This window comes from Coregonus lavaretus (assembly GCF_964263955.1).
Source record: "Coregonus lavaretus genome assembly, chromosome: 1".
NCBI lineage: Eukaryota > Metazoa > Chordata > Actinopteri > Salmoniformes > Salmonidae > Coregonus > Coregonus lavaretus.
The window spans coordinates 30,610,774-30,625,823 of record NC_139988.1 but is presented as its reverse complement, the minus strand read 5'-3'; the positions used below and the strand labels follow the sequence as shown (position 1 = coordinate 30,625,823).

The 15,050-nt window shown below is 46.2% G+C and overlaps 1 protein-coding gene across 1 annotated transcript in view; it reads left to right on the top strand.

Annotated features, from left to right (window-relative positions):
- Positions 1-15,050, top strand: part of LOC311134776 (leucine-rich melanocyte differentiation-associated protein-like) — a gene marked incomplete at its 3' end in the record, with an annotated part of 292,408 nt that overhangs the window by 139,717 nt on the left and 137,641 nt on the right. The window contains exon 3 of the mRNA XM_084168557.1: positions 14,889-15,015. Within this exon, the coding sequence (XP_084024683.1) occupies positions 14,889-15,015 (127 nt within the window). The remainder of the gene's footprint in view (positions 1-14,888; positions 15,016-15,050) is intronic.

Sequence of the window (15,050 nt, the reverse complement as noted above, 5' to 3'; positions counted from 1 at the left end):
CCCTCCCTCTCCACATGTACCTTAATGATTAGCCTCCTCATTAGTAGTCATTTACAGCAGCATGGGTAGGGAACAACGTGTAATCCTCTAACGTGGGAATTGTCATGGATGGCGAGGGAGGGGAGAGCTATATGTGTGTCCTGGACGTGTGATCTTTAAATGACTGCCAGCTGGGGGGGGGGGGGCACTGGGGGTAATGGAGAAAGATAATGACAGGGTGATACAGCACCACCACAGCACTGTAGTGAGCTGAAACCTGCCTGCAGTGTACTTGTGAGTGTGTGTGTGTGTGTGTCTTTATGGGAGAGGGGTTGTATGGTAGGGGGTGTGTATGGGAGGAGGTGTAAGCGTTTGGATGGGATTAAGCGGGTTGTGATGGGTGTTCAGGACATATACATACCACATTGTTCATCTCATTGGACTTGTTTTTTTAGAGTGTGGATATAGCCTGTGCATTGACTCTACCTGCACTGGCTATAGACACACTCACAGGTCTCTATCCACACACAAATACACATACGAACACACACCCATAACACACTCACGCGTACTGACGCCACACACACATACAGTGGGGAAAAAAAGTATTTAGTCAGTCACCAATTGTGCAAGTTCTCCCACTTAAAAAGATGAGAGATCATGACCATTAGAAAGCAAATTACGGACTCCTCTTTGAATCTGCGTATTCCTCCAGGGCTTAGCTGTCCTGGATCTGCACAGCTCTGCGAGGGCCTGGGATCGGGAGAGACACTTAAGTGTTTTAGTACTATATCTCTTGACACAATGATGAAAATAATCATGGCCTCTAAACCTTCAAGCTGCATACTGGATCCTATTCCTACTAAACTGCTGAAGGAGCTGCTTCCTGTGCTTGGCCCTCCTATGTTGAACATAATAAACAGCTCTCTATCCACCGGATGTGTACCAAACTCACTAAAAGTGGCAGTGATAAAGCCTCTCTTGAAAAAGCCAAACCTTGACCCGGAAAATATAAAAAACTATCGGCCAATATCGAATCTTCCATTCCTCTCAAAAATTTTAGAAAAAGCTGTTGCGCAGCAACTCACTGCCTTTCTGAAGACAAACAATGTATACGAAATGCTTCAGTCTGGTTTTAGACCCCATCATAGCACTGAGACTGCACTTGTGAAGGTGGTAAATGACCTTTTAATGGCGTCAGACCGAGGCTCTGCATCTGTCCTCGTGCTACTAGACCTTAGTGCTGCCTTTGACACCATCGATCACCACATTCTTTTGGAGAGACTGGAAACCCAAATTGGTCTACACGGACAAGTTCTGGCCTGGTTTAGATCCTACCTGTCGGAAAGATATCAGTTTGTCTCTGTGAATGGTCTGTCCTCCGACAAATCAACTGTACATTTCGGTGTTCCTCAAGGTTCCGTTTTAGGACCACTATTGTTTTCACTATATATTTTACCTCTTGGGGATGTTATTCGAAAACATAATGTTAACTTTCACTGCTATGCGGATGACACACAGCTGTACATTTCAATGAAGCATGGTGAAGCCCCAAAATTGCCCTCGCTAGAAGCCTGTGTTTCAGACATAAGGAAGTGGATGGCTGAAAACTTTTTACTTTTAAACTCGGACAAAACAGAGATGCTTGTTCTAGGTCCCAAGAAACAAAGAGATCTTCTGTTAAATCTGACAATTCATCTTGATGGTTGTAAAGTCGTCTCAAATAAAACTGTGAAGGACCTAGGCGTTACTCTTGACCCTGATCTCTCTTTTGACGAACATATCAAGACTGTTTCAAGGACAGCTTTTTTCCATCTACGTAACATTGCAAAAATCAGAAATTTTCTGTCCAAAAATGATGCAGAAAAATTAATCCATGCATTTGTTACTTCTAGATTAGACTACTGCAATGCTCTATTTTCCGGCTACCCGGATAAAGCACTAAATAAACTTCAGTTAGTGCTAAATACGGCTGCTAGAATCCTGACTAGAACCAAGAAATTTGATCATATTACTCCAGTGCTAGCTTCCCTACACTGGCTTCCTGTTAAGGCAAGGGCTGATTTCAAGGTTTTACTGTTAACCTATAAAGCGTTACATGGGCTTGCTCCTACCTATCTTTCCGAGTTGGTCCTGCCGTACATACCAATACGTACGCTACGGTCACAAGACGCAGGCCTCCTAATTGTCCCTAGAATTTCTAAGCAAACAGCGGGAGGCAGGGCTTTCTCCTATAGATCTCCATTTTTATGGAACAGTCTGCCTACCCATGTGAGAGACGCAGACTCGGTCTCAACCTTTAAGTCTTTACTGAAGACTTATCTCTTCAGTAGGTCATATGATTGAGTGTAGTCTGGCCCAGGAGTGTGAAGGTGAACGGAAAGGCTGGAGCAACGAACAGCCCTTGCTGTCTCTGCCAGGCCGGTTCCCCTCTCCACTGGGGTTCTCTGCCTCTAACCCTGTTGCAGGGGCTGAGTCACTGGCCTGCTGGTGCTCTTTCATGCCGTCCCTGGGAGGGGTACGTCAATTGAGTGGGTTGAGTTACTGACGTGATCTTCCTGTCTGGGTTGGCGACCCCCCCCCCCCCTTGGTTTGTGCTGTGGTGGAGACCTCTGTGGGCTATACTCGGCCTTGTCTCAGGATTGTAAGTTGGTGGTTGGGGATATCCCTCTAGTGGTGCGGGGGCTGTGCTTTGGCGGAGTGGGTGGGGTTATATCCTTCCTGTTTGGCCCTGTCCGGGGGTTTCTTCGGATGGGGCCACAGTGTCTCCGGACCGCTCCTGTCTCAGCCTCCAGTATTTATGCTGCAGTAGTTTATGTGTCGGGGGGCTGGGGTTAGTTGGTTATACCTGGAGTACTTCTCCTGTCTTATCCAGTGTCCTGTGTGAATTTAAGTATGCTCTCTCTAATTCTCTCGTTCTCTCTTTCTCTCTGAGAACCTGAGCCCTAGGACCATACGTCAGGACTACCGGGCATGATGACACCCTGCTGCCCCCAGTCCGCCTGGCCTTGCTGCTATTCCAGTTTCAACTGTTCTGCCTGCGGCTACGAAACCCCTACCTGTCCCAGACCTGCTGTTTTCAACTCTAAATGATCGGCTATGAAAAGCCAACTGAGAGACCTGAGCCCTAGGACCATACGTCGGGACTACCGGCCGTGGTGACTCCTTGCTATCCCCAGTCCGCCTGGCCTTGCTGCTATTCCAGTTTAAACTGTTCTGCCTGCGGTTATGGAACCCCTACCTGTCCCAGACCTGCTGTTTTAAACTCTAATGATCGGCTATGAAAAGCCAACTGAGATTTATTCCTGATTATTATTTGACCATGCTTGTCACTTATGAACATTTTTGAACATCTTGGCATGGTTCTGTTATAATCTCCACCCGGCACAGCCAGAAGAGGACTGGCCACCCCTCATAGCCTGGTTCCTCTCTAGGTTTCTTCCTAGGTTTTGCCTTTCTAGGGAGTTTTTCCTAGCCACCGTGCTTCTACACCTGCATTACTAGCTGTTTGGGGTTTTAGGCTGGGTTTCTGTACAGCACTTCGAGATATTAGCTGATGTAAGAAGGGCTATATAAAATAAAATTGATTGATTGATTGATTGAGAGAGGCCTGTAATTTTCATCATAGGTACACGTCAACTATGACAGACAAAATGAGAAAAGAAAATCCAGAAAATCACATTGTAGGATTTTTAATGCATTTATTTGCAATTATGGTGGAAAATAAGTATTTGGTCAATAACAAAAGTTTGTCAATACTTTGTTATATACCCTTTGTTGGCAATGACACAGGTCAAACGTTTTCTGTAAGTCTTCACAAGGTTTTCACACACTGTTGCTGGTATTTTGGCCCATTCCTCCATGCAGATCTCCTCTAGAGCAGTGATGTTTTGGGGCTGTCGCTGGGCAACACGGACTTTCAACTCCCTCCAAAGATTTTCTATGGGGTTGAGATCTGGAGACTGGCTAGGCCACTCCAGGACCTTGAAATGCTTCTTACAAAGCCACTCCTTCGTATTCCGGGTGGTGTGTTTGGGATCATTGTCATGCTGAAAGACCCAGCCACGTTTCATCTTCAATGCCCTTGCTGATGGAAGGAGGTTTTCACTCAAAATCTCACGATACATGGCCCCATTCATTCTTTCCTTTACACGGATCAGTCGTCCTGGTCCCTTTGCAGAAAAACAGCCCCAAAGCAGGATGTTTCCACCCCCATGCTTCACAGTAGGTATGGTGTTCTTTGGATGCAACTTTGTCCTCCAAACACGACAAGTTGAGTTTTTACCAAAAAGTTATATTTTGGTTTCATCTGACCATATGACATTCTCCCAATCCTCTTCTGGATCATCCAAATGCACTCTAGCAAACTTCAGACGGGCCTGGAAATGTACTGGCTTAAGCAGGGGGACACGTCTGCCACTGCAGGATTTGAGTCCCTGGCGGCGTAGTGTGTTACTGATGGTAGGCTTTGTTACTTTGGTCCCAGCTCTCTGCAGGTCATTCACTAGGTCCCCCCGTGTGGTTCTGGGATTTTTGCTCACCGTTCTTGTGATCATTTTGACCCCACGGGGTGAGATCTTGCGTGGAGCCCCAGATCGAGGGAGATTATCAGTGGTCTTGTATGTCTTCCATTTCCTAATAATTGCTCCCACAGTTGATTTCTTCAAACCAAGCTGCTTACCTATTGCAGATTTAGTCTTCCCAGCCTGGTGCAGGTCTACAATTGTGTTTCTGGTGTCCTTTGACAGCTCTTTGGTCTTGGCCATAGTGGAGTTTGGAGTGTGACTGTTTGAGGTTGTGGACAGGTGTCTTTTATACTGATAACAAGTTCAAACAGGTGCCATTAATACAGGTAACGAGTGGAGGACAGAGGAGCCTCTTAATGAATAAGTTACAGGTCTGTGAGAGCCAGAAATCTTGCTTGTTTGTAGGTGACCAAATACTTATTTTCCACCATAATTTGCAAATAAATTCATTAAAAATCCTACAATGTGATTTTCTGGATTTTTTTTCCTCAATTTGTCTGTCATAGTTGACGTGTACCTATGATGAAAATGACAGGCCTCTCTCATCTTTTTAAGTGGGAGAACTTGCACAGTTGGTGGCTGACTAAATACTTTTTTTCCCCACTGTACCAACCATATACACTGTTGCTACTTCTTTTTACTTTTAGTATTATATATCTTGATACCAAGTCACTTTACCCCTGCCTATACAGTACCAGTCAAAAGTTTGGACACACATACTCATTCAATGGTTTTTCTTTATTTGTACAATTTTTTACATTGTAGAATAATAGTGAATATATCAAACTATGAAATAACACATGGAATCATGTAGTAACCAAAAAAGTGTTAAACAAATCAAAATATATTTTATATTTGAGATGATTCAAATAGCCACCCTTTGCCTTGATGACAGCTTTGCACACTCTTGGCATTCTCTCAACCAGCTTCATGAGGTAGTCACCTGGAATGCATTTCAATTCACAGGTGTGCCTTCTTAAAATATAATTTGTGGAATTTCTTTCCTTCTTAATGCGTTTGAGCCAATCAGTTGTGGTGTGACAAGGTAGGGGGGGTATACAGAAGACAGCCTTATTTGGTAAAAGACCAAGTCCATATTATGTCAAGAACAGCTCAAATAAGCAAAGAGAAACGACAGTCTATCATTACTTTAAGACATGAAGGTCAGTCAATATGGAACATTTCAAGAACTTTGAAAGTTTCTTCAAGTGCAGTCGCAAAAACAATCAAGCGGTTTGATGAAACTGGCTCTCATGAGGACCACCACTGGAATGGAAGATCCAGAGTTACCTCTGCTGCAGAGGATAAGTTCATTAGCGTTACCAGCCTCAGAAATTGCAGCCCAAATAAATTATTCACAGAGTTCAAGTCACAGACACATCTCAACATCAACTGTTCAGAGGGGACTGTGTGAATCAGGCCTTCATGGTTGAATTACTGCAAATAAACCACTACTAAAGGACACCAATAAGAAGAAGAGACCTGCTTGGGCCAAGAAACACGAGCAATGGACGTTAGACCGGGGGAAATGTGTCCTTTGGTCTGGAGTCCAAATTGGAGTTTTTTGGTTCCAACCACCGTGTCTTTGTGAGACGTGGTGTGGGTGAACAGATGATCTCCGCATGTGTAGTTCCCACCGTAAAGCTTGGAGGAGGAGGTGTTATGGTGTGGGGGTGCTTTGCTGGTGACACTGTCAGTGATCTATTTAGAATTCAAGGCACATTTAACCAGCGTGGCTACCACAGCATTCTGCAGCGATACGCCATCCCATCTGGTTTGGGCTTAGTGGGACTATCATTTGTTTTTCAACAGGACAATGACCCAACACACCTCCAAGCTGTGTAAGGGCTATTTTACCAAGAAGGAGAGTGATGGAGTGCTGCATCAGATGACCTGGCATCCACAATCCCTCGACCTCAACCGAATTGACATGGTTTTGGATGAGTCGGACGGCAGAGTGAAGGAAAAGCAGCCAACAAGTGCTAAGCATATGTGAGAACTCCTTCAAGAATGTTGGAAAATCATTCCAGGTGAAGCTGGTTGAGAGAATGCCAAGATTGTTCAAAGCTGTCATCAAGGCAGAGGGTGGCTATTTGAAGAATCTCAAATATAAAATATATTTTGATTTGTTTAACACTTTTTTGGTTACTACATGATTCCATATGTGTTATTTCATAGTTTTGATGTCTTCACTATTATTCTACAATGTAGAAAATAGTAAAAATTAAGAAAAATCCTTGAACAAGTAGGTGTGTCCAAACTTTTGACAGGTACTGTATGTACAGTGCGTTCCAAAAGTATTGACACCCTTGATAAAGATGAGCAATAATGGCTGTATAAAATAAATAATAAAAATACTGAGTTATAGTGTATGTTCCAAAAAATTGGGAAATTATAATATTTTATACTAAAACAATTTGTCTTTTTTTAACAAGTAATATTTTTTTCTCTAAAAAAGGTAGGGGTAAAACAATTTGACACCCCCTAAAGATTCTTATAAATCAAAGTTGAGTATTTGGTCCCATATTCAATGATTACATCAAGCGTGTTACTCTACAAACTTTTTGGATGCATTTGCAGTTTGTTCATTCAGAAATGAATGGTAAATAATGTATTGTGTTATTATTGGAGTCACTTTTATTATAAATAAGAATAGAATATGTTTCTAATCACTTGTACATTAATGTGGATGCTACCATGATTACGGATCATCCTGAATGAATCGTGAATAATGATGAGTGAGAAAGTTTAATAGGGTCAAAGATCATACCCCCAAGATTACCTCTCACCATTACAATAACAGGGGAGGTTAGCATGTCTTGGGGGGTCTGTGGGTGGCTTTTGACCCCCCAAAATATTATTCCTCATGTCTTACTCATTGTTTGGAAGAAGTTTGGTCCAAGTCGGATGTTGGGGTCTATATTTATTGAATATAATCTGAACCCTATGAATTAAAATGTCCAACTTGTGTGCAATCAATTTATTAATTTCTCAGAAATCCTTTTTCTTGTGCTTTTTGAGGTGGAACGACCCAATCTTTATCAAGGCTGTCAATAATTTCAGACCCCACCGTACATATCTACCTCAATTGGTATGGTAGCTTCATTCCAATGTGTTTTATTTCTCATGTGTTTTTTTGTTTTTTCTTATTTAACTCTGCATCGTTGGAAAAGAACTTGTAAGTAAGCATTTCACTGTAAGGTCTATCTATACCTGTTGTAATCGACGCATGTGACAAATACAATTGGATTTGATTTGATCTGTTGTTGTGGTGTGACGTGTAGCTCTGTTGTCCAATAGCTAAGCCCTATCTTACTGTACTGGTTGCTGTACTGTGTACTACCTGCTTTAATCACAGGACATCCAATTGCTCCCAGAGTGACGTGATCGCCCAATGAAGCCTAATCGACTTGTCAGCCTGATGGACAGATGGACGTTTCACGTCCTTCCAATTTCCTCTCCCAGACATCTCTGTCCATTTCTCTCCATTCACTTTTCTTATTAAGTTTATTAAAGCCCGTCCGGATCCTACTTTTTCCCAGCCCCACTCCCTTCTCCCATTCATTACTCTGCCTTATCATGGCAGGCCATCTGAAGTGTGCTGCGGCTAGTCCATTATGCACGTATGAAGGCCATCACGGCCCCAGTATTGGCCAATTCATCAAACATGTATCTGTTGCCCAGTGTGTCAATTTGCCTGTCGCTCTCCAGTCTGCGGCCTTATTGCTGGAATAAAAACATTACTTCTCCAGGATCTCCACCACCAAGGATAGCTTTGAAGTCACACAAGCCATCAAACGTTAAAACAGGGCCTAAGGCTTTTGCCTCTTGCCTTTTCAAGGTTCTTCTCCAGGTTTTTCCCCCTACTCAAGCAGACCAGAAGTCTGAAAATATCTATCTGGTTCTCTGCAGATTGTTTCAGCTGCTAAAGTGAATACAGAGCTTCCTCTATAACTATGGGGATTGTTCTTTGTCTGTTGTTGTGACTGGTCTTCGTTAGGAGTGCCCTGAGATATATTTGGATGCTATCAGGTTTGTGGAATAGCTATACAGTGTATGGTAGTTGCTAGTTCAAGATGGGGGCTTTTCAGCTGATAGGATATAGCTGTTTGTCACGACCGTCTTGAAAGGGAGCAGACCAATACGCAGCGCGTTGAGTGAACATGATGACTTTAATGAGTACAGCACGTAAATACAAAACAAAAGACGATAGTGAAGTCCAACAGTGACAATGACTGAACTTGGAACAAAAACCCACAAACCAAGGAGAAACCACACAGTTTAAATATGGCTCCCAATCAGAGATAACGAGCCGACAGCTGACACTCGTTACCTCCGATTGGGAGTCATATGACTAATCCTAGAAATAAACGTGACAGAAATGCAACCATAGAAAATCACCCAAAACCCAACATAGAAATACACCCAAACAATGAAAATGAACAACCCTGGCTCAAATAATCAAAGTCCATGGAGCCAGAGTATCACAGTACCCCCCCCTAAAGGTGCGCACTCCGGGCGCACCAGCATACAGTCTAGGGGAGGGTCTGGGTGGGCGTCTGTCCATGGTGGCGGCTCTGGCCCAGGTCGTGGTCCCCACCCCACCTTAGTCACTATCCGCTTCCGTAGGCCCCTCCACCTGACCACCCCCCAATTAAACCCCACTGGATTAAGGGGCGGCACCGGACTAAGGGGCAGCACCGGACTAAGGGGCAGCACCGGACTAAGGGACAGTACCTGACTAAGGGGCAGCACCGGACTAAGGGACAGTACCTGACTAAGGGGCAGCACCGGACTGAATGGCGGATCCTGGCTGGCTGGCTCTGGCGGATCCTGGCTGGACGGCTCTGGCGGATCCTGGCTGGACGGCTCTGGAGGATCCTGGCTGGCGGAAGGCTCTGGCTGATCCTGTCTGGCGGAAGGCTCTGGCTGATCCTGTCTGGCGGAAGGCTCTGGCTGATCCTGTCTGGCGGAAGGCTCTGGCTGATCCTGTCTGGCGGAAGGCTCTGGCTGATCCTGTCTGGCGGAAGGCTCTGGCTGATCCTGTCTGGCGGAAGGCTCTGGCTGCTCCTGTCTGGCGGAAGGCTCTGGCTGATCCTGTCTGGCGGAAGGCTCTGGCTGCTCCTGTCTGGCGGAGAGCTCTAGCGGCTCCGGTCTGGCGGACGGCTCTGAAGGCTCATGGCAGACGGGCGGCTTTGCAGGCTCAGTACAGACGGGCAGTTCCTGCGGCGCTTGGCAGACGGACAGTTCAGACGGCGTTGGGCAGACGGGCAGTTCAGACGGCGTTGGGCAGACGGACAGTTCAGGCCCCGTTGGGCAGACGGCAGACTCTGGCCGTCTGAGGCGCATCGTAGGCCTGGTGCGTGGTGCCGGAACAGGAGGTACCGGGCTGAGGACACGCATCTCAGGGCTAGTGCGGGGAGAAGCAACAGGGCATGCTTGGCCCTGGGGACGCACCGTAGGCCTGATGCGTGGTGCCGGAACTGGAGGTACCGGGCTGAGGACACGCATCTCAGGGCTAGTGCGGGAAGCAGCAACAGGGCATGCTTGGCCCTGGGGACGCACCGTAGGCCTGATGCGTGGTGCCGGAACTGGAGGTACCGGGCTGAGGACACGCATCTCAGGGCTAGTGCGGGGAGAAGCAACAGGGCATGCTGGACCCTGGGAACGCACATAAGGGCTAGTGCGGAGAGCCGGAACAGGGCATGCTGGACCCTGGGGACTCACATTAAGCCTAGTGCGGAGAGCAGCAACAGGACGCACAGGACTCGGGAGACACACAGGAGGCTTGGGGCGTGGTGTAGGCACTGGTGGGAAAGGGCTGGCGACGCGCACCGTATCCCTGGTGCGAGTGGCCGGAACAGGCCGGGCCGGGCTGGCGAAGCGCACCGTATCCCTGGTGCGAGTGGCCGGAACAGGCCGGGCTGGGCTGGCGAAGCGCACCGCATCCCTGGTGCGAGTGGCCGGAACAGGCCGGGCTGGGCTGGCGAAGCGCACCGTATCCCTGGTGCGAGTGGCCGGAACAGGCCGGGCTGGGCTGGCGAAGCGCACCGTATCCCTGGTGCGAGTGGCCGGAACAGGCCGGGCCGGGCTGGCGAAGCGCACCGTATCCCTGGTGCGAGTGGCCGGAACAGGCCGGGCCGGGCTGGCGAAGCGCACCGTATCCTTGGTGCGAGGGGTCGTAACAGGCCGGACCGTACTGGAGGCACACACCACTGGCTCTACCCTGGGAACTGGAACGGGCCGGACCGGACTGGATACACACCTCAGTCTCTCACGCCGTGCCTCTACATCTCCTTTCCCTACTTTGGCCAGTGACCCCCGTAACCTGGTTGCCTCTTGAATTCGCCCCTTCTCTGCCTCCGTTAGCCCCGTCGTCCAAGCCATGTGCCCCCCCCAAAAAACTTTTTGGGGTTGCCTCTCGTCCTTCCAACGATGATGGCCCTGCTGACGCCGTTGCTCCTCTCTCGCCAGGGCCTTGATCTTCCCCCAAGGTCCCTTGCCCCCGAGCATGTCCTCCCAGGACCACGATTTGCCCACCTGGGCCATCGCCAGCCTCTCGATCTCCTTACCAGGCGCCTCCTCCCATGTCCAGTCTCTTTGCTCCCGGACACGCTGCTTGGTCCTTTGATGGTGGGTTTTTCTGTCACGATCGTCTGAAGAAGCGGACCAATACGCAGCGCGTTGAGTGAACATGATGACTTTAATGAGTACAGCACGTAAATACAAAACAAAAGACGATAGTGAAGTCCAACAGTGACAATGACTGAACTTGGAACAAAAACCCACAAACCAAGGAGAAACCACACAGTTTAAATATGGCTCCCAATCAGAGATAACGAGCCGACAGCTGACACTCGTTACCTCCGATTGGGAGTCATATGACTAATCCTAGAAATAAACGTGACAGAAATGCAACCATAGAAAATCACCCAAAACCCAACATAGAAATACACCCAAACAATGAAAATGAACAACCCTGGCTCAAATAATCAAAGTCCATGGAGCCAGAGTATCACACTGTTGTCTTTAAGTCCAACTCCTCAGTTGACCTCTAGTCCTAAACACTACTAAAAGGTCAACTGTGATTTGTTCTGACAAAGAAAGAACGATAGAAGCGGAAAGACACAAGGCTGCCTCACAGATGTAGAAGATAGATCTGAGGCTACCATCCGCCTCCTCTCATTCGTTGCTTAAAGGCATCTGACATGAGACGGACGCACGCCATTGGTAGGAGTGAGTGACATTTTAAGCCAATAATCACAGAGGGTTTTCTTCCCTCCGCCGGGCTGTCAGTGGTGGTTTATCAATCAATGTGTCTGCATTAGTATTAGACTATCGATCTAGCTCTGTCTGTACCTCTGGGTCACGGGTATGTCTCCTCTCCTGTCTCCTTGTCTGGCCTGCTGTCTCCTCTCATGTCTCCTTGTTTGGCCTCCTTTCTCTCCTCTTTCCTTTCATCTCATTTCCTTTCCTTTTTTCTCCTGTGTGTGTGTGTGTGTGTGTGTGTGTGTGTGTGTGTGTGTGTGTGTGTGTGTGTGTGTGTGTGTGTGTGTGTGTGTGTGTGTGTGAGAGTGTGTTGATGTTGTGCACATGTGTGTATTTTCCATTTTACCCAGCCACAGGAGCTTTGGGACACAGTTCAATTATGCTCATTAGTTTTCGTAAAAACAAAAGAGGGCTCCTCATGTTTTTAACTAAAGCACTTTTACTGCACCGCTTTCACTCTGTTAGTTCTGCAAACTCCATATTAAAACTAGGCTCTTATAAAGGTAATGAATCCAAAGGTCGGTGTTAGGGAAATCTGCAGAGAGCGCCAGGGAAAGCTGGAGACAATTAAAGTCCAATCCCCCTACTGTGTCCCCCCTACACACACACACACACGCACACACACACACACACACACACACACACACACACACACACACACACACAGAGAGAGAGAGAGAGAGCAGGATGGGGTTTGGTAGCTGTGCCGTGCTGTGCTCTGCTCTCCCCTAGCTGTGAATTTAGTTGATTAGATCTGCCGGTGCACACAGCAGTGGTGACATGAAAACAACAACTAATAAGCCTTCCCTCTGCGCCATGCGGCTTCTTTTAACCAAGCCGTTAATAATGCAGCCCAAAGGACTACAGGCCTTATTGTGTCATACAAACACACACAGGTATGCATGCGTTAACACACACACACACACACACACACACTGTATATACAGTATGCGGGGGGGGATTTCAATAGGAATACTGTCTCATGTTCTAAGGTCTTTGTTCATCTTCATGCCTTGTCGTTTGACTTGTCTTTTCCCCTATGGCCAGTTTGAATGTGTTCTCTCTTTCTCCCCGCTCTTGCTATCCATTTGCAGATTGACATGATAAAATTATTATGTTTACATAGAGTAAGTCACAGACAGTGTTTAATGACAGTGACACTACCCAGATCAGAGAGTGTATTAGTTGAGACTGGGCCTAGTACTGTGCAGTGTTTACAGGCTGGTTATATAGACCAGAAGGGTGTGTATCGCTTCATTGTTTACCTTTCTATTTTTCACATTAAATGAAATAATATTTTCGTGGTTAAAGCATGTGTCTTATTTATTTATTTTTGTAATTAAGTATAGAAATTACAGTCATGAGTCAGAAAATAGTCCTATTAGAATGTTCCAGTCTCAGCCAGGTCCTGGCAGGTTTAAATGTCAATGAATGGGCACATTAACATTACATGCTGACAATGTGGCCTGAACACATTTGTTTTGAAAATTATATAATTTTATACTAATATAATTATTGTTCAGAGAAAGAGATTTTGTTTAACAAGTAATATTTTTTTCTTCAAAAAGGTAGGAGTGTATTATTGACACCCCTAAAGAGTCTTATAAATTAAGTAGTCAAAAGTTTAGTAGATGACTACGTCAAGTGTGGATGCATTTGCAGTTTGTTTTGGTTGCATTTCAGATTATTTTGTGCCCAATAGAAATGAATGGTAAATAATGTATTGTGTCATTTTGGAGTCACTGTTATTATAAATAAGAGTAGAATATGTTTCTAATCACTTGTACATTAATGTGGATGCTACCATGATTACGGATAATCCTGAATGAATCGTGAATAATGATGAATGAGAAAGTTACGTAGGGTCAAAGATCATACCCCCAAGATTACCTCTCACCATTACAATAACAGGGGAGGTTAGCATGTCTTGGGGGGTCCGTGGGTGGCTTTTGACCCCAAAAAAATGTATTCCTCATGCCTTACTCATTGTTAGGAAGAAGTTTGGTCCAAGTTGAATGTTTGGGTCTATATTTATTTAATATAATCTGAATCCTATAAATGAAAATGTCCAATTTGGGTGCAATCAATTTGCTTTATTTCAAAAACAACAAAAAATTGCTTCATATCACATAGTGGGATGACAGTGTGGGTAGTGTGGATTATGCAGCGCGTGTTTCGCAGTGGAACTGAGCAGTTCGTGCCCAGTGCTGGGCAATCGTTTTTATTTTTTTTGTGATCGCCAAGGAAGGCATATAGCCTATCAAAGTTCACCGACCTTTTCAAACGTCCGAAATCAAAGTCTATTTCTAGTGATCACGCTGCTTATACAACACACACCTGGCTTTGTACACCTTCAACAAGGCTTGAACTCTGCAAGGCCCCAACATTACCCTGAGCACTGTTCTCAATCATCTTTATGCCTAGTGTGTGATGTGTTTGTGTGTGTGTGCTTGTATGCTTGTGTGCATAAGAGAAATGTGTGTGTGTGTGATTGCATCACAGGGATACAAATAGTCCCCCCAAAAAACGTTTACTAAAACACTTTGGTGTTAAAACCTTTAAACCAACCCCCATCACAGTTTGCAAAAAAGTTTCCCTTTCCATTCCGTCTGTGATTGCCGGAGTACGTATTCTGTATTCTGCTGGTTTGAAGATGATGGATGACAAGTTAAATTTGTGTCCGGGGAGTGAAGGTGAAGTGTGACAGAGTGATTTGTCTTGGGAATGGAGGGTTAGGGTCAGGCCAAAGCGGGCGCCTCCAGGCACAAGACATTGACAAATTCATCCTGCCCGCCGCATTTCTGAAGGCTTTTGTTTTGAATCCTGGCTACTGACTGGTGACCCCCATCCCTCATCCTGCCAGCGTAGAAGGAAGCCCGTCGCGACTGAGTCCCGGGTCCAGGCCATGCCAGGGGAACTCAGCACCACTAATTCACGCCATTCAACCCTCTGACAGGCCCCTAACCAAACTCTCCCTGCCTCTCCCGACGCGTGAAAAGAAGGAGGCAGAAATATTTATTTCTGCACGTAATGGCCGTCTGCACAGTTTTAGGGCCGTATCATTTTTCTCTTCTCTCTCTCTCTCTCTCTCTCTCTCTCGCCTTATCATTGCAGGTCACTGGCGGGCCTCAAAGCGTTCACTGGGCTGGAAGAACTGATCATCGACAACAATCTGCTCGGAAACGACCTCCAGTTGCCCAGGTTACCCACCCTCCACACCCTGACACTCAATAAGAACCAAATATCCTTTCAAGCGAAGCAGCACTCACTCTCTAT